Genomic DNA, 21,202 nt, shown 5'->3' on the forward strand with positions numbered 1-21,202 from the left:
TCTCGGCTCACTGCAAGCTCTGCCTCTTGGATTCACGCCATTCTCCTGCCTCAGCCTCCCAAGTAGCTGGGACTACAGGCGCCCGCCACTACACCTGGCTAATTTTTTGTATTTTTAGTAAAGACGGGGTTTCATCGTGATAGCCAGGATGGTCTCGATCTCCTGACCTTGTGATCTGCTCGCCTCGGCCTCCCAAAGTGCTGAGATTACAGGTGAGCCACCACGCCTGGCCCAGATGAAGTTAATTTTTATGTATTTTATTTTAGCCTACTATATCTAAAATATTATTAATATTTCAATATATAATCAATACAAGAAAATATTAAAATATTTGCACTTTTTTAATACTAAGTCTTTGAAATCTAGTGTATGTTTTCCACTTAATAGCATATCTCAATTCAGACTAGCCACACTTTTCAGTGCTCAGTAGCTACATGTGGCCAGTGGTTACTGTATTTGACATCTCAACTCTAGTTCACCTTGGCCATCTCTCATCCTCAGTTTGTATGAGAGAATTGTAAGTATAATTTCTTGATTTTTCTTAGCATCTAGCAGTGGTTCTCAACCAAGGACAATTTTGCAGTGTATGACAATGTTTTGAAACATTTCTGATTGTCCTTCTTGGCTAGGGGAGGGTAGTTCTACTGTAAAGGTCAAGGATGCTGCTAAACATCCTGTAATGTGTATAGGACAGCCTCCCACAGCAAAGAATTATCCGTCCGAAGTATCAGTAGTGCTGAGGTTGAGAAACCCTGCTTTAAAGTTATACTGTCCTTAAACAGTTCAGATTGGATACTTATGGAAAGATACTCACACAACTTTGATTTTGATTTCTAGTTGGTTGCAAATCAATAATAAAAATAATTATAGCTAATGTTTACATAATCCTTTAAAGTGTATAGCTGAACTTTTGCATACATTATCTCATTAGCTGGGCTGTAAGTTTAGTTTTCTTCCTACTCTACCACAAATGTCTCCTTAATCATAAGATTTATGTAATTATTATTGACATCTATTAGCAAATATTTTACACTTGGATTGTAATTTTAATTTCTCAGGATTTTTGATGGAACTATTAAAATACTTCTGTGAGTTAAATTTTATTACTAGGTCATATTTCAACTCCATTCTTATGGTTCTTTCACTAGTGTGGGTATAACTCTCTAGAACTTGTTGTGGGGAGGTCTGATATGTATGTTTTCTTACTCTTATGATTACCTGAATTTCTAGCTCCATGAACTTTCTTCTCTCCCTCATCCCCATCCAGATCCCACATACTCTCACCTCTGTCTAGTAAGGGCAAAATAACTTAGTCTCCTTCCTCTGCTTATGCAATTCTCACTTTTATAACATTCCCTAAAATATTCTATGTATAGATTGATTTCTAGTAAGACCTAGGAATCCATATTAAGTCATAGGAAGGAATTTTTTTCTACCAAGTTTTTTTTTTTTTTTTTTTTTTTTTTTTTTTTTTTTTGAGACGGAGTCTCGCTCTGCCGCCCAGGCTGGAGTGCAGTGGCCGGATCTCAGCTCACTGCAAGCTCCGCCTCCCGGGTTCACGCCATTCTCCTGCCTCAGCCTCCCAAGTAGCTGGGACTACAGGCGCCCGCCACATCGTCCGGCTAGTTTTTTGTATTTTTTTTTAGTAGAGACGGGGTTTCACCATGTTAGCCAGGATGGTCTCGATCTCCTGACCTCATGATCCGCCCGCCTCGGCCTCCCAAAGTGCTGGGATTACAGGCTTGAGCCACCGCGCCCGGCCATTTTCTACCAAGTTTTAATGAAACTAGTAAGGATAATAAGAAAAATAAATCACCAGGGAACACCCCATTTGTTTGAATGGTGTTAAGCACCGAACAGTCAGTGCTTAATAAAGAAAATTAATATTTTCAGAATTACAAAGGAAAATGCTAAAACCCTTAGTCGTGAAAGAAACATTAAGTTTTCAGTAAGATAAGTGGAAAGAAAGCAGCCATGAATTGTGAGAATTTATCCTGAAAGGTCACTGTAACTTGATGAGACTATAAATGCTTAAGGTTAAGAAGTTAGATTCTTAACTCTGTTATGTAAAAAAACTAAGCATCTACTGTCTTCTTTCAGGCAAATGCCAAGAAATACAGATTTCAGAAAGCTTATAAAACTTTGGCTGTTTAGAGAAAATGACATCCTTACTGCTTTGAATAAGCAAACAATTGGTTAACAAAGTGTGATTGCTGTAATGCTTACTTGATTCCTTAGGAGAGACTCTCATGTGTGCTCCAGATTGGTTTGGAGGACTTTGCACAATACATCTCAGGGAGGCGTAATTTACCAAGGCCAAAGGAGTAGGCTTGGATTTGAAGTATGCCACAGACAATACTTTTTTCAAATTCCACTACTATGACTTTTTTAACTTTGTGAGATTCTGTATTATAGAAGGAAAAAGAAAGGTCCTCTTGGAAAAATATACTTAGTTTGCGATTCATTTAAAAAATCAACCAAAGCTTTATTCAAGCTTTTAATGCATTCTAGACAAGAATTTCCCCATGCCAGATGCTCTCAAGGCCTTCTCTACCCATAGTGTTAATGGTGTATACAAGTTGTAGCATCAAGAGAATCAGCTGGTACAAGGTGACCTGTGTTGCCCTACTGGCTTAGTGCATTCAGGACTTTTGTCATCCGTCGACTTTTTTGATTCTTTCCATACGCATTGCTCATAATTTTAAGAAGCCTCATTTTAACAGCAACAACATGTGTAGATAATAAAGGTCAGTTGATTGCAGAGAATCACTGATTGCCAAAGCTGGAATAGAACTTATTGTTCTCTTTTCTTCCTGTACCCTTTATAAGTGAACACTTGCTCCACTAATGTTCTTGGTGAATTATTTTTTAATTAGTGTCCTTCCTTTTTCAACTGAATGCAAACTCTTTGTTATCCTTCCCTGTGCAACCACTTTCCTCATTAAACCTTGTGGATTTGGGGAAGCAATTGTGTTGCATTTTTCTCCCAAAAACCTGATGTTTCCCAGAAGGTTCTGGGATAGACAATAGTTGAATATAAATATTTTATTTACTAAACTAAAAGATAGTTTGAGCAAAGATACCCATCAGAGTTAAGATCAGAGTAACTCTGTCTCTGTGTATACTTACATTTTCAAAGTTTCTTAACAAAAGACCCAGGAGTATTATTAGCTACTTGGGGAAAGGACTAGTTAGCTTCCAAATGGCAAACTCCCAGTTAATTGGTTTGGGATCCAGAGATGGCTTCCTTATAATTCAGTCCCCAGAGAAGCAAAGGAAGAGGAATAGATGTAGGCCTAGGAGAGAGAACCAAAGCACTACAGGAACAGTGCTGGGGAAAACTTTTCTAGGATTGCTTGGAAGGAAGGGAAATGGAGCATACTAGGAGTTTATGCAGCTTCCTGCTCCCTGTTGATTAAGGAAGTCACAAATAAAAGAGTCTTATTTCTTTAGAGGCTTTAGAAATACATAATGCTACAGATTCTCTTCTTGCTGTTCTCAGTGTTACAAATCATTTTAAATTGCTCTCATTCGAAGTGTAAATACCTCTAAAGGGCTAATGGCACCTGTCATTTAATTCTTATTGGAACTAGTATATTCAGTTTATTCCTTGTCTACTTGTTGCTGGGTCAGTTGGCTATTTTAGTTAGTGAAAGACATGGAAAAGTCATTTTAAAATGGAGAACGATAGTCTTAAACAAGGAAACTATGTGGTAGGTTGATAATCAGTGGGGTGCAGAGATGTAGACACGCAAAAGGACAAAATAAAATTATGTTGAGAGAGCACCAAAGGTAAACTTCATGTAGTTAGAATTATTATCCCCTACCCCCCACCCTTTTTTTCTGTAGCCCAGTATATGAGGATCAGGCTTAAGAAAGAGCAGATGCTATTATTCTAGGTATAAGAAAGGGTTACAGGAGGATCATGGGATGATAGTTTGGGGAAAGGGCAGGATATAACTTTTGTGCTTTCTAAGGGTATAAAACACTTCCAAAACTTCCCTTTTGTAATACTGCAATCACATTTTGTTGCTAACCACCCAGAGTTACTGCAGACTCCACAGGTTCAGGAACACAGCCCCCAACAAAACTGCCCTCACTTCAAATGCTAGCCACAAGTTTGGAGATCTTCAGACTATCTATACTTTTGATAAACTGGCTACAAATTCGTGGGTTCCTATGACACCCTCAGGTTCAATAATTAGCTAGAGTGATTCATGGAACTCAGGCAAGCCCTCTACTCATGATCTTATAGTTTTATTATGATGTATAAAAGTCAGGATTAGTCAAATGAAGAGACACCACAGGGCAAGGTCTGGGGGCAGTCCCCAACACAGAGTTTGTAAGCCCTGTCCCGGTGGAGTCAGGACACCTTACCTTCCAGGCACATCCTTGTGTTCAGCCACCAGGAAGCTCTACCGGGCTTCAGTTTTTATTGGGGGTTTCATTACGCAAGTAGGCATGATTGATTGAATCACTGGCCATGTGGTTTAACTTGATCTCCAATCCTCCTCTCTTTCCTTTAGGTTGGGCTGGCTTAAAGCCCCAGCCCTCTAGTCACAGAGTTGGTCTTTCTGGTGTTCAACCCCCATCCTGGGTCGTGTTGATTCCACTACTGAGTATATATCAAGAGGGAAGAAAATCAATATATCGAAGAGATATCTGCACTCTATGTTTATTGCAGCACTATTCACAGTAGCCAAAATATGGAATCAACCTAACAGTCTATCAGCAGGTGAATGGATAAAGAAAATATAGTATATGTACACAATAGAATATTATTCAGCTATGAAAAAAAAAAACTGGAAATCCTGTCATTTGCAGGAACATGATGGAACTGGAGGTTATTATGTTAACTGAAATAAACCACGCCCAGAAAGGCAAATATCACATGTTCTCACTCATATGTGTGAGCTTAAAAAGTAGATCTCATGAAGATAGAGAGTACGTTGATGGTTACAAAAGGCTAGAAATGGTGGGGTGGGAATAAAGAGAGGTTGATTAATGGGTACAATTGTCTAATTAGATGGAAGAAATAAGACCTGGGTTAGATCATTAGGATGATTATAATCCATTGTATATTTCAAAATTGCTGGAAGAGAATAATTCAAATGTTCCTAGCAAAAGAAAAGATAAAGATTTAAGGTTATAAATATCCCAGTTACCCTGATTTGATTATATGAATGTACCAAATTATCACGTGTACCCTGAAAACTTGTACATTTAACATGTATCAGTTTTAAAAATAAAAACACAGATGCGATCCAAGGGCCTGCCATGAATAAAAAAGACACTCTCATCAGGAAATTGTGGTTTAGAACCTCCATCCTATTAACAAAGATCAGACAAAATGTTAATTGTACAGTACCTTTTCTTTCCTTTTTGTTGATTGATTCATTCAATCAACCGTATACTAATTCATTAAACAAGTAAAATTCCAGAGCTGTAACAGTAGACAAAAGAAACACTGTTTCTGCTTTTCTGGAAGATAGCCATGGAACAAGTGGTGGGAACGTGTTGCATGTAATGAAGGAGTATGTTACTGAGAAAGCTAAGGGTGTCACAGATAGTATCCCTGAGAAAGTCATATTTCAATGGAAACCTCAAGGCTGAATAATACTGGGAGAATAGACATGGGAAGGGTTTCCAGGTGGAGGAAACGGCATGTACAAAAGGCCTAAGGTGAATGTGCTTGGTGTGTCAGTAGAACTGACAAAAGCCCTGTGAATCCAGAGCAGAGGTTTCAAAGGGGACAGTAGCAAGAGATGATTCTGGGGATTAAGCAGACCCAGATCATGAAAGTCTGAGAAAAGCAAGACCATAAGTTTCGTATAATGGGAAACCATTTTAGAATTGTAAGCATGACTTGACAACATATTAGAATTTTAGAGAGATTCTGACTCCCACATGGAACAAGACAAGAATTGATAGGAGGAGGCCAGTAAGACTATTTCAGCAGTGAGACATGAGATGATGATAGGAGGATAGCAGAAGTGAAATGACGAAGAGGGGTGTTTAGGAAATAGAAATAGCACCAATTTCTGATGAGGATCCTCATCGGAGGTCTTGAGTGAAGAAGGAGGAGGAGGAGGAGGAGGAAAGTAGAAGAATGGTTTTGTGTTTTTTAAATCATTATTGCCAACATGTATTGAGCACTCTTTCATGCCAGCCACCATGGTAATGAATTTCATTTAATCCTCAACAACCCTATAAGGTAGATATTGATATTTCTATGCCCGTTTTACAGAGAAGAAACAGTTATAGAGTTAGACATTGTCCAGAATTAGATGACTAGCAGTTAGCAACTTCCAGGTTCTGACTTGAGCGACAGGGTACCATTTCCCTAAGACAAGAAACCCTGGATCAGGAGCAAAGTCTGTTGAGAAAAATGATGATTTCACTTTGGGATATGTTAAGCTTTAGAGAGTGGTGAGAAAGCCAAGTAGGGATTCAAGTAGTTGAGTCGCTGAGCACACATGCCCTTCCTTGCTAGAAGGGAACCTTCTTTGTGTTAAATGTTGAAGAAGCCTGGTGTAGACAATCATGGCAAACAGAATAGGTGCATGGATTTTTTTTTTTTTTAATGTGCTAGGAGACTCATCAGGAACATTATCAGACTAAGTATAGTGCCTTGTAGTTCCATTAGATATGTTGGCTGAGATTGGATTTGTAAAGTGAGCATAGGACTTTTAAAATTCATGTTTATTTCCATTTACTTGAAAACCACTCGCTAATGGTATTAATTAAAGCAGAACCTTTTACTTAAAACTGGGTAATTAGCTCTGTTATTTCAGAAATATAAATAGAACTGTAAGTCATGAAATTGATGAATGTTCTTCCTACCAGCTAACATTTAACTACCAACCTCATGTCATCTTTCTTCATTCCCTCTTCCAATTTTATGTATAGCAAATCTTACCTAGTTTTGTAATGAAGATCATGTAGCAATTTATAATTAAACAGTGGAAGTGAAATGTTCTGTTGTTGCTTCTGATTCAGTCTTAATTTTTCAATTTCTGATTAAAGCACTGCAAATTTAAAGTCTTGTAAACTCTCTTTTATTTGGAAATTGCTACTCACAAATGTATGAAAACTGTAAAGTTTGCAAAATGTTTTACATGGTGTTCCAAATATCATCTGTCAGAGTATGAACATGTGCTAGCTAAAGCAATATGTTAAATAAGGCAAAGATGGAATTTACTTTGCATCACTTTCCAAACTCTCTCTATAGGCTGTAAGAGTGGATCTAATTGAATGAAATAAAGAGGGTAGAGGAGCAATGAGGATAAATGTAATCAGTATAAATAGCAGCAGCTCTGGTTAACTGATGCCCAGAGTCCACTCTCTCAGAAGGATCTCTCCACTTTGATGCTGGTCATATGTAATAAAAGCAGTGTACTTTGGGCTTGGGCACAAAATAGGAGTTGGATAAATTTTTGCTGAATAAATGACCATGCAACAATAACAACTCTTCGTCTTCCATTTATTAACATATTACTATGTCCCAGGCATTGGGTTAAAGATTGTATGTGTATGATCTCATTTAATTCTTAAATTACTATCCCCATTTTGTGTCTAAGGACAATGAGGCAATCACTAGTCTCTTGTTAGGAGCTGGTAGTAGTGGAGCTGGGACTGAAACCTGGTTCTGTTAGGACTCTGGGGTCTGTACTCTTTTAGCTCAAAAATGTAAGACAGGAAGTTTCCCCCACTTTTGGTATATACACTGTTAGTAAAATGTCCGTTTTAAAAATTCAGTTTGTTTTGAAATATAGTGAGGTAGCAGCATTTTTAAAATCTCTTTTCATTTAACTCTGAGTGCTAGAACTGGATTAGCATTTATAACCACAAATGTTACTGAAATATAAACTTTCTGCTTTGATACAGTGAGAAGGAAACAGGAGGGGATACTTTGCATTATTTGATGTATGTCGGGAAGCCTGGCCATTAGGCAACATATTTGTTAACCACCTTAATTTCCTATATCTCTGATTAATCTGGAAAAAGAAGCAGGTTGAAGGTGATCTGTAGAGGGCTACCTGTAGCTGTTAGAATTGTTTGTTCAAATGGATTTTTAATTTCTAGTAATTTATTGTTGTTTGCTCCTCTCTCACGCCCAACCCAGATACCAAAAATCTAATTTTCTGATGACATCATTTTATCTCTATAGCAGCTGGCTTTGAGAGAGGATTCTAAGTTCAGTGAGATCAGCAGCAAACGAACTTAGAAGAAACAGAAGTCTTGTAAATATTCTTTTTTTTAAGAATGTGAAATTTGGAAATGATTTTTAAAGCAGTATAATTTAGAAATTATATGTGTGTGTGTGTGTGTGTGTGTGTGTGTGTGTGTATAAAATTCAGAATTACTCCGTGGATTTCCTGTGTCTTTAAAATGCAACACACAATGATATCAGTGTTTTTTGAGGTTCTGGATGGGGGCCGAGGAGAGCGTAGCTAAGCATGGCCTCTGTCAGTTCTTCTTTGCAAGGATCGACTCTTAAGAGGATGGCTCCTCTGCCCTCCACCACCTTTTCTTTCCACTTCCTTTGGTGTTATTCTTAGCCTGTTTTCACCTGTTCTCTGCCTGCCTCATCTCTTCTGTTGAGCTCTTCCCAGTCTTAGACCTCTAGTCAGAAACCAGTGGGAAAGATTTTGTCGCTGTCCAACACCCTACAGTGACTGGGATGGTGGTGGGAATTCCGTGATGACATAGATATCTATTGTTTCCTGAGAGACATCATGTGTTGTTACACAATAAAAAGGTTTTTCGGGTCACTGAAAAAAATGTTTAAATCTGTCTCTGGCGCCTCACTTGAAGAATTCAAGAAAACTCACTAATAAACATGTTTAATGCTAATTTAAGACGCGACCATTTAGAAGGGATTTTCAACTATCTGAATAATGTTGGAACAACATGTGCCATTGTTTGGTTTGGCGAATCCTATAATGAATCCTGTAATATGTAAAGATGGCATTGCGTGAACCCATTCTTAATGAGATTAAATTATAATGGGAGTATTTCCATCCTTCACTCCTACTCAAAGCCTGTTCTTTCTCTTCCTTTTGCAATTCCCTGAAAGCTTTTTGCCTGCTGTTTGGTTATTGCTGCCACCTGACGTCTCAAAATAAAATTGCAGTGGGTTTGCTTTTTCCAAAAGATTCGCACTGTTCTGCATTTTATGGAAATAAGTATTTGAGAGCAACAGTTTTTTCTCTATATTCCTAAATAAGAGCATTCTGAAGTGATTCCCTGTGGTAGGGAGATCATGCATATCATTCATTCCACAAGCAAAAGGTGGAACTAGTAGTGCAGGAGGGAATGTAGGAGTCCTAAGCCCTAGAATAGGACAAATTGCCATTGTGACCTTGGTGTGTACTTCACCTCATAAAATTGGACTCAGCGCTCTGAACAGCCTTATTCTGGCTTTAACGTTGTTTTATTGTGTGTACTTTTTTTATAAAAGCATAGCCCTTCTCCACGATACTATTTATTTTTTTGGACTAAAGTTCTCAGTGTTGAACAGGTTTTCTCTTTTTTTTTTAACTGATACATACTATTTCTACATATTTATAGGGTACTTGTGATATTTTATTACATGCAGAGAATGAGTAATGACCATGTCAGGGTGGCTGAAGTATGTATCACTTTGAGTATCATTTCCATGTGTTGGGAACATTAAAAGTCCTCTCTTCTTGCCATTTTGAAATATACAATACATTGTTGTTAACTATAGTCACCCTACTCTGCTATTGAACATTAAAACTTATTCCTTCTATCTAACTATATGTACCCACTAACCATCCTCTCTTCATCCCTCACCCACCCACACACACCTGCCCCACCTTCTGGTATCTATTATTCTACTCTACCTCCATGAGACCAACTTTTTTTAGCTCCCACATATGAATGAGAACATGAAATATTTGTCTTTCTGTGCCTGGCTTATCTCACTTAACACAGTGACCTCCAGTTCCATCCATGCTGCTATAAATTACAGGATTTTATTCTTTTTGTGGCCAAATAGTATTTTATTTTATATATATACCACATTTTTCTTTATCCATTTATTTGTTGATGGACACTTAAGTCAATTCCTTATCTTTGCTGTTGTGAATGGTGCTGCAATAAACATGGGGTGCAGGTATCTATTTGATATGCTGATTTATTTTCCTTTGGATAAATACTGGTAGTGGGATTGTTGGATCATATGATAGTTCTATTTTTAATATTTTGAGAAGCCTCCATACTGTTTTCCATAGTGGCTATACTATTACATTCCCACCAACAGTGGATAAGAATTCCGCTTTCTCTGCATCCTTGCCAGCATCTGTTATTTTTTGACTTTTTAATAACAGCTACTCTAACTGGGGTAAGATGATATCTCATTGTCATTTTGATTTGGATTTCTGTGATGATTGGTGATGTTGAGCATTTTTTCATTTATCTGCTGGCCATTGGTATGTCTTCTTTTGAGAAATATTTATCCATATCCTCGGCCCACTTTTTAATAAGTTTACTTGTTTTTTAAACTGTTCAGTTGTTTGAGTTCTTTGTATATTCTTGATATTAGTCGCTTGTCAGATGGATAGTTTGCAAATACATTCTCCCATTCAACAGGTTGTCTCTTCACTCTGTTGATTATTTCCTTTGCTATGCAGATGCTTTTTGGTTGAATATGTTTTCTTATAGAGCTATGTTAAATAGATGTTCACATTTTCATTGTTTGCATAGATAGCTTTGATAGCTTTCCTTTGCTCAATTATCAGAGACACAGCTGAAGACTATGTTTTTTTGGAATTTTTTTTTTTTTTTTTTGAGACAGAGTCCCGCTCTGTCACCCAGGCTGGAATGCAGTGGCGTGATCTCGGCTTACTGCAACCTTCATCTCCTGGGTTCAAGCAGTTCTCCTGCCTCAGCCTCCCAAGTAGCTGGGACTACAGGCATGTGCCACCATGCCTGGCTAATCTTTTGTATTTTTAGTAGAGACGGGGTTTCACCAGTCTAGACCATGTTAGCCAGGATGGTCTAGATCTCCTGACCTTGTGATCTGCCTGCCTCGGTCTCCCAAAGTGCTGGGATTACAGGCATGAGCCACCACGCCCAGCGACTCTCTATTGTTAATACAGCCGTAACCAGAATAACACTTCTCTACTTGCTTAGTTATTCAGGGACTTCCTTTGCTTAACTTTGTACTTATAGTACATGTTAAGATTACAAAGTCAACTGTGCTGCTTGCAAAGTTCGTAGGTTGTTTTTTAAAAAAATGAAATCTGGATTTTAAAAGATTTATAATTACACTGTTCAATTTTCCTTTGCATTTTGAAATATAGCATTAGTATTCCCATAGGCCAGAGGGAAATCTGAAGAAAGTTTTCTTGATATGGAGAGTGAAGGGAGATAGTTTACTGTACGTCATGAAATTTTTTAAAATTCTGGTGAATATTACAACTTGGCAAAGCCTTTGCTGGAAGATTCTGTTATCTTAAACTGATGTAAAGAATATTTTGTTTATGTGCAATATTTTAGCAGATATTTTGGGTTTTGCTGTTTCTTTTAGTTGTATTGTAAATTATTCATCCTTTGTAATTCTGTAAGTGGTTAAAGCAAAGTCAAGTGAACATGAAGCCTTACCTTCAACTAGTTTTGGCCTAATTGTTAACAGATCTTTTATAGAATTGAATCTTGGGATGCCTGGTGGGTGGAGAACCTGTTGAATAAAATAAAAATGGATTTGAACCTTCTGTTATTAATTATGTTTAGATACTATCCCTATTCAGATAAGTATGAATCCTAATTTAATAAAGTTTGCTTTGTCGTTGTCTTTTGCTTACATATTTTCTGACAAGTTTCAGTGGGATTGTTGTAAAATCTTGCGACTTACAGCCTCAAGTGATTGGCTTGTAATTAAATATAAAACCCTTACTGAGTTCGTTTGAAACTATTAATTTTGTTAGACTATTGAAAAGTTATTTTTACTACTATCAGGTTTATCTGGCATATTTCCTTATAAGCTGTTACAGACTGATCATAATGTCATCATCTGCTTGCAACTGAAACTTCTCTTTTTTAAATACTTCATAATTTTATTAAACATTGCTGTGAGATTTTTGCTTATTATTCAGTTTTTTGGGTTTTTTTTTTTTTTCTGAATTGAATACTGGATAAAGGTGTATGAAGGTTTTAACATAGTGGTTAAAAGCCTAGTCTCTGAAGCCAAATTTCCTGAGTATGAATCCTGGCCTACTTTGCTCTATCACCTTGGGCAATTTATTTAACTGCTGTGAATTTCAGCTTCCTAATATGTAAGAGGAAAATAATAATAGGAACTACCTAATAGGGTTGTTGTGATGATTAAGTGTAGATAGGCAGATAGATAGATCATCTATCTCATGAGTTATTTATTTAGTTAAAATAAATTCTAAGATATTTTATTTATTGATTGATACCTGCAAATGTTCCTTATTCTGGGATTGTCTTTGTCTTTCCAGGTCTAGGGAAAACCATAGGATATTCGACTATTAAAATATTGCATCTACATATATATAGGCTTATTCATAGCTTGTCAATTGTCTTATAGCCCCAACTTTAGGTGATTGGGAAGGTAAGGGGGTGCGGTAAAAGAAAAATTAAGACATGACCTCAACTTTTGACAGATGGTTTATTGGAGACATTTAGTCTGACCCACTCCCTTGGCCACCAGAAAGAAGCCTTCCCTCACTTTCCAGTTGAAGTCAGGCTCTGCAGAAAAGGCTCCCATGGCACTCTGCTCTGTCATGAAATAATTGTTTGTTTCTTTCTTTTCCTACTAGATTGTATGCTCTGTAATGCCAACATTTTCCCCCCCACTTTTTAAAGTTCCTAGCACATGTCTTACTCAAAAGTGTATGGCACATATTTGTTGAATTATTAAATGAGCTCTCATTCTGGAGCAGAACAAAATGTGATGCATATTGTACATGACTTACCCCAATTCACATGTTTTCTGAAAACTGTTATAACTAGAACTCAAGTTTCCAGTATCCTGTACAATGGTACTTTCCACTCGTTCTACTACACTCTGAAAATTTAAGGTCTAGAGAAGAGTTAAGTAATATCTCCAAATAACAGTATGATAGATGCAGAATATACAAATCCCAAAGGGCTATGGAAAGTGAGAGGCAAGTATAAGTTCTGTCAGTTGTTGGATGGTAAGTACAGGAAGGTTTAATGAAGGAAGAGACATTTGAGTTGGACTTTTAAGGATAGATTTTGGATAGAAAAGTGTGGAAAAGGTTACTCTAGCCATAAACAGTATTTTATATACTTATATATATCATATTAGTCTTGATATCTTTAATGTCATTATTTTAATAAATCTTTAAAATATACATATGTTACCCAGCTAATGATCTTGTTCTATTTCAGTGAACAATGTGGGAATGTCGTATGAGTATCCTGAATACTTTTTGGATGTTCCTGACTTGGACAATGTAAGCCTTTCTTTGTATATCATGGTACCAACAAGAATGCATGCAGGTATTGGTATAACTGTTCACACTATGACACTGGAATCCAGCTGCCTGTGGTTCACACCCTAGCTCTTCTGCTTACTACCTGAGTTCCCTGGGTATGGGCCTAGCCATGCTTAGTCTCAGTTTCCTTGCTCATAAAATGGGCAGCTTCATAGGGATATTAGAAGGATGGAATGAGAAAATATTTATCACCTCACTTATACAGTGCTAGATTCAAATAATAGCTCTAGTTTTGTTATTACTCTTATTTTTGTTTGTGTTATATCAAAATAGCTCTGTTTTAAGTTTTAGGATTCTAAACATCAACTTGAAAATTGCAAATATGTTAATATACAGCACCATAATTGATTCAGGTAAACCAGCTCTACCAAAATGAAAGTGACATCCTTGATGCATGCATAATCCTTTACTGAAAACGAGAAAAGCATATCATTGAAGGACTATGTAAAATTTTAAAAATTATTGATAATCCTAGGTTCAGTGATTTCTATGCTCCATACTAGCAGAAAGGAGATTGCAAAGTATTCTATTTATTTTAGATTTAATGTGTTGTTTTGCTTCCAGATTTTACTTGCACATATACTTTAGATTCTGCATGTTAGCATCACTTATCACCTTAGTTAGGAAAGTATAACACTGAGAGTAAAATAAAATCTGCCTCTCTACCCCAGCTCTTGTCATTTTTCCAAAATCTCTGCAATATCTGGAGAAATATTTAATGCTTCTCTAGATTGCGTAAGTAGATATTTAATAGGATCACTTTCATCATCAAGTATATATAAAATTCTCAATTTTTTTGCAGGTGATCAAGAAAATGATAAATATTAATATTCTTTCTGTTTGTAAGGTAAGCAGCCTCATTATAAAGATGTCATCCTTTTTTGGTTCTTTCTATCTAAAAACACTGACATAATCAGCTTGTTCACCTGCATCTACTCTTGTTTAAATGCAGATACATGTATTCCAGATAAAAGTGGTCTATTAACTTATTTCTTCAGAAAGTATAAAGAACTGAAGACCAAGCAGGTGCTTGTATGATTTGACTTTTCACTTATTTTTATTTTATTTAATTATTTAATTTTTTATTTCCATAGTTTATTGGGGAACAGGTGATGTTTGGTTACATGAGTAAGTTCTTTAGTGGTGATTTGTGAGATTTTGGTGCACCCATCACTTGAGCAGTATACTCTGCACACAATCTGTAGTCTTTTATCCCTTACCCGCTTCCCATTCTTTTCCCCTGAGTCCCCGAAGTCCATTGTATCATACTTATGCCTTAGCATCCTAGTAGCTTAGCTCACTCTTATGAGTGAGAACACAGGATGTTGATTTTCCATTCCTGAGTTACATCACTTAGAATAATAGTCTCCAGTCTCATCCAAGTTGCTATAAATGCCATTAATTCATTCCTTTTTATGACTGAGTAGTATTCCATCATATATATGTATATGTGTGTGTGTGTGTATGTGTATATATGTGTATATATATACATATATATATCTCACAGTTTCTTTCTCCACTTATTGATTGATGGGCATTTGGGTTGGGTCCACGCTTTTGCAATTGTGAATTGTGCTGCTATAAACTTGCATGTGCAAGTATCTTTTTTGTATAATGACTTCTTTTCCTCTGTGAAAACACCCAGTAGTGAGATTGCCAGAACAAATGGTAGTTCTACTTTTGGTTCTTTAAGGAATCGCCACACTGTTTTCCATAGTGGTTGTACTAGTTTACATTCCCACCAGCAGTGTATGAGTGTTCCCTGTTCACTGCATCCATGCCAACACCTATTATTTTTTGATTTTTTAATTACTGCCATTCTTGCAGGAGTAAGGTGGTATGGCATTGTAGTTTTGGTTTGTATTTCCCTGATCATTAGTGATGCTGAGCATTTTTTCATATGTTTGTTGGCCATTTGCATATGTCTTTTGAGAATTGTCTATTCATATCCTTAGCCCACTTTTTGATGAGATTATTTGTTTTTTTCTTGCTAATTTGTTTGAGATCATTATAGGTTCTGGATATTAGTCCTTTGTCAGATGCATAGATTGTGAAGATTTTCTCTCATTCTGTGGGTTGTCTGTTTACTCTGCTGATGTTCCTTTTGCCATGCAGAAGAGTTTAGTTTAATTAATGAAGTCCTAGCTATATATTTTTGTTTTTATTGCATTTGCTTTTGGGTTCTTGGTCATGAAATCCTTGCCTAAGTCAATGTCTAGAAGGGTTTTTCCAATGATATCTTCTAGAATTTTTATAGTTTCAGGTCTTAAATTTAAGTCCTTGATCCACCTTGAGTTGATTTTTGTATAAGGTGATAGACGGGGATCCAGTTTCATTCTACATGTGGCTTGCCAATTATCCCAGCACCATTTGTTAAATAGGGTGTCTTTCTCCACTTTATGTTTTTATTTGCTTTATTGAAGATCAGTGGGCTGTAAGTGTTTGGCTTTATTTCTGGGTTGTCTATTCTGTTCAGTTGGTCTATGTGCCTATTTTTATACCAGTACCATGCTGTTTGGTGACTATGGCATTACAGTGTAGTTTGAAATCAGGTGATGTGATGCCTCTAGATTTGTTCTTTTTGCATAGTCTTTTTTTTTTCTTTTTTTTTGGTTATGTGGACTTTCTTTTGGTTCCATATGAATTTTAGGATTGTTTTTTCTAGTTCTGTGAAGAATGACGGTGTTATTTTGATGGGAATTTCATTGAATTTGTAGATTGCTTTTGGCAGTATGGTCATTTTCACAATATTGATTCTACCCATCCATGATCATGGGATGTGTTTCCATTTGTTTGTGTCATCTATGATTTCTTTCAGCAGTGTTTTGTAGTTTATTAAATGCTTTTTGTTTATTAAATGCCTTCTATGTGCAAGCACTGTGGTAGGTGTTGGGACTACAAAAACTAAGGCTGGTGACTTATTTTTACAAAGACTTAATCCACATGCTATTTGTCACTGATAAATTGTTTCCATTTTGTGTTCCCCGTGGTTCTTTTCAGTTGAGGAACTTAAATGTTGTGATAAAGCATTGTATGGGGAATATGGAACTATAAAGTAATGGGTGTGATTTTTAATAGTCACTCATAATAACTTGTCTGGTTGCTAGTTGCTAAGCACGTGTTATAGTCATGTCACACGTATGTGCCAACAAAAAACAACAAGCCAATACCTGCCAAAAGAAGGAATACTTAGCGAGTATGAGCATCTCAACACCTTTTTTTCTTATATTGTATTAGTAACTATAAAAATATACTGTACCTTGGTTATACATACCAGAGCAGTGAAAAAAAATTGCCTGAGGCAGAATTGTCATGGGCAGTATCAGATACTTGAAATTTGAACATACTCATAGAAAGCCAAATCCATTTTCAATAACTCATATATACTAGTTTAAGGAAATTCAAAACATGTTTAACTCAATGTTTAACTTTGTTGTTATTAGCCAAGTTTTTTTCTCATGTAAGATTCAGTTTAAGTGAGGTAAACTAATTACAAGTGGACCTGTGAGTGAGTCTGGATTAAGACTCTCACGCACAAAATTGATGCTTTTAAAACATGGCTAATAGGAATATATCTAATAGTCCCAAGATCATTTTAAGGGCTCTCAAAATGTTACTGTTGTTCTTAAACTCAGAGCTGATACAGATTTTAATAATATGTGGAACTATGACTTTATTTTTTAGCAAGCAAAGGTTTTTGATCAAAGTTAATATCACTTCTAGTCTACAACTTATATATTTTATAATTTTTGCCTTTTGAAATGACCAATGTGTACTATTATTTTGATATACCTTTTCTGGTACATTTGGCCAAGTGCTTGAAAATAATGTGTTAAAAACAATGTACCTGTGTTTCATAATATCTTGTGCTGAGTTAATGATAAAATATGTTTGTTTCAGTTTTATTTTCTAGAATTGTTAAAACTAATTTCAGAGTAGTCTTCTGATAATTTTAACGCCTCTGTCAGATAAAACATGTAAGCCATTTACTTTAGATCCATTAGTATTTTCTCTTATAACCTCCTGCTTGTCTACACTTACATGTTTGTGTACTCTTATGGTGTAAAACCCTGGCCTCTTCTGTCTCCATGAACATGCCATCCCTTGGCTTGCAGTCTGCAGAAAACTAATGATAGAAAGCCAAGGTCCTGGCCTTAATCTGTGAGAATCAGTCATCCTGCTGTGCTTCACAGACTTTATCCTTCATGCAGCATCTGAGCACAGATCAGCATGTTCAGTGGTCATCACGGTGAGTCTCTGCTTAAAGACCAAATGGGGGAAAGTATGGATAAAACAGCACAAATCGAAGAGCACCATAGAGTAACTTTCAGTGTTTTAAATATAATGACGAAATAAAAATGAGATATGATTTTTAATATCTTGACAAATTATAAAATGCTTCTCCCACATCTTCATCCTTCCTCTTCTTCATTCTTTATTGACATTGGCATATATACTTGTTCCCATGAAATGATTTAGTGGAGACAAATGCTAATTTATTAAACACTTGCATGCCATATTGATGGTAAGTATCATTGGCAGAACTGGATATCTACTTACAATTTTTATACATAAGCTTTAATTTGCAAACCTAATCCCATTTAAAAAGCACTAAGGGAGTTTGCTATTTAAAGCACTTCTTCATGGAGCCAAATAAGCATCCCTTCATTCATCTTTAGTATGAATCTGAATTTTCCTGTTCCTTTGTGAAATGTGCATCTAATAGAAAACAAATCAAAACTCTCAAGGTATGGAATCAATGGATCATGGAATTAATACCATCTGGAGGCTTAGCCAGTTAGTTTTTCTTGTACTATATGCAGAATCAATGTAGTTGACATCTCTGAGCACAGTTGACTGGTGACCATTCAGATATGGAAATGGCTTGACTGGAGCAGTGGGAGGTGAGTGATGTGCAGTGGCTAACCAGCAGGTAAGAAGAGGAAGTTAGGGCATGATTGTGCAAGTCCTTGAGTGCTGTGCTCAACAGGCTAGAGAGCCACAGAAAGCCTTCAAGCAGATGTAAGGTGTGATCTGATCTATGTTTTAGAAAGGCAGTTCTAATGGCAGAGTGACATGGTAATAGGTGTTTTATGATGCATGTGTTTTTCTTATTTTTACTGAGAGAAAGGCATTCACCTTGACAAAATTTTGTGTGTAACGCTCCCAGGTTTAGGGCTCTTTGATGCTGCTGTGATTTGCCCTATAATATATTTGGATGAATTACACCTATTGTTCTTTAGTTGACTGTGTTACGTTGCCAGGGACAGGGCCACATTTTCAGTAGCAATGGCTGTTTGGAGCCCTGGGGTAACTTAAAAGAAGATGAAAATTGGTGCAGCTACAGAATCTCCAAAAGTTTTATTGTGACTGGACATCAGGGGAACTGGGGCATGGATGTCTGCAGCCTAACGCCACAATGACTTTCTCAGAAAAGACCTGTATAAGGAAGAGAACAACCTCTTCTCACCATCAATGTTGGGCCAGGTTTTATCTCCTCACTAAACTACATGACAGGGAATAACTGGCTGAGGAGTGTTCCAGGAGAGATTGGTGAAATCAGCTTGGCCTTGTGACTTTGGGCTTGTGTCCCTACTTTGGAGATGTTTGCTGAGAAGGGCCCCAGCATCTTATTGTAAGGTCTGTAGTGTGCCATGAACGTTGAATTACCTGGCTTTATACTCCTTCAGATCCACATATTTATGTTCTGGATCAGTAGGTCAGATGATTGTAAAACTCCATGTTGTAAAAGTTCCATGTTTCAATAGAGGAATGAAAGAAGTGAAATATCCTGAGACCAAAGAAATTGCTGGTCACCACCAGATAAAATGGTAGTGATGTGGCCAGAAAAATATTGGGGAAGAAATATTAATCAGAAAGTTTTGACTATAGACCCTTGATGTTTAATCATAAGCAGTTCTTCCAGGCCACTTAGTTCTCCAGTTTTATCTGATGGTTTTACTTTTTGATCTTGTCCAGTATTTTGAGTTTATTCCTTTCTTCCCTCTCAGTGGCTCACTTCAATGGGCTTTCCCTTTACGAGGGATGTTTCGAAGCCTTGTTGCCTGCTTTTCCAGTTTTACTCTTAAATCCTTCAGGGATAAATTTAGTCTTGTTCCTGTTCCCTGCCTACATACAGTTAACTGATGTAGAAACTCTGTATGTAGGTAACCAACATGGCAGGTAGATCAGTCTCAAACTGTAAGAGAAGTCCTACTAGACAGGGCTTTCTTCTGATTGCAGGTGCTCTGTGACTAAAATCTAAGATATATCTTATTTCTCATCAAGAGCAATGACCTTTATCCCAGAAATGGTGGAGTTTAGAGACAATTGAACCTCAAGACATTGAACCACACTTTTCTAAAAATAGTTCTAGTTTCATACCTGGAGGGATTTCTATCCCAGAATACTGAGAGAGTTTGCAAATGAAATTATTAGACCACTATTGATTGCTATTAGAGAAATCATGGAGAATGGGAGAAGCGCTGCAACTCCAGAGGCAGACAAATGTAAGTTTCATTTCAAACAGGGTGTACACTGAGCTTCACATCAGTCCCAAGACAGGTTCTAAAACAAATATTGTGCCGTTTGTTTCTGATTTGAGATCACTTGTTTTAACAGCTACCAAATTTGGGGTTGCCTTACTTTTCTGGGTCAGATTATTCTTTAATTCTTTTATTCACAATTTTCAGACCTCAAGAGACCCTAGACTCTTCACTCCTTTTCAGATAAGCACTGCCCAAACAGTATTACCTGAACTGCCTGTGGCACCTATGGAAAGGTGGGAAAACCATTCCTTCAGGTGATGCTGGACCATAAAACTGCTGCTGCACTTAGTGAATGAGGTGGAAGCTAGAGAATGGCCCTGCCTACAGCTGAACCTCTGAGGAAATGTCCAGGCCACCATTCTGACAAATAGAGAGGATGTTCTGACCTTCTTTATTACCTTTTTCTTAGAGCAGAGAAGAAAACGGATGGGGGTGCAGCCCAAAGTGAAATATATTAACAGCCTCCACATACTGTGAAATACTGTTGTGTTTTGTTGTTTGCTTTATTTGGGAATGGGGAAGAGCATCTCAAGCAGGGGTTATATATTAATTTCTTTTTACTTTTAAGTCAATTTGAGATTTAATATTTTTATATTAATTTAATTTTTTACTTTTTTGGGGGGGTCAGTATAATACTTAAAGCAGAGGCTTATCATTTAGTTCTTCCTTCATCAGACATTCAACCAAGATGGGGGCTTGAAACCATTTCTTATTAGGGGTGGGTGTGGGTAGGGCGCCTTTCTGAACCCTCCGGAGTGTCACGTGCCCACTGCATGTCTTCCATTCACTGAGCATTTCATTTTTAGACTCTTTCTTTTTGTTTTTGTTTTTGTTTTTGTTTTTGTGTTTTTCTTTTTTTAAGACAGGGTCTCACTCTGTCACCCAGGATGGAGTGCAGTGACACTATCATAGCTCACGGTAACCTCAAACTACTGGGCTCAAGCGATCCTCCTGCCTTAGCCTCCTGAGGAGCTGGGACTACAGGCATGCACCACCATGCCTAGCTAATTTTTAAATTTTTTATAGAGATGGAGACTTGCTATGTTGCCCAAGGCTGGACTGGAATTCCTGGCCTCAAGCAATCCTCCTGCCTCAGCTTCCCAAAGTACTGGGATTACTGGTGTGAGTCACCATGCCTGGACT

General features: G+C 37.0%; 1 protein-coding gene across 2 annotated transcripts in view; it reads left to right on the forward strand.

Moving 5' to 3' along the window:
* Positions 1–21,202, forward strand: part of HSD17B12 (hydroxysteroid (17-beta) dehydrogenase 12) — a 178,970-nt gene that overhangs the window by 121,892 nt on the left and 35,876 nt on the right. For both annotated transcript variants that reach the window (XM_011963265.1, XM_011963266.1), the window contains 2 exons: positions 13,405–13,469; positions 14,314–14,358. In XM_011963265.1, coding sequence (XP_011818655.1) covers positions 13,405–13,469; positions 14,314–14,358 — 110 coding nt within the window. The remainder of the gene's footprint in view (positions 1–13,404; positions 13,470–14,313; positions 14,359–21,202) is intronic.

Source organism: Colobus angolensis, unplaced genomic scaffold (assembly GCF_000951035.1).
Source record: "Colobus angolensis palliatus isolate OR3802 unplaced genomic scaffold, Cang.pa_1.0 Scaffold61, whole genome shotgun sequence".
NCBI classification, from domain to species: Eukaryota; Metazoa; Chordata; class Mammalia; order Primates; family Cercopithecidae; genus Colobus; species Colobus angolensis.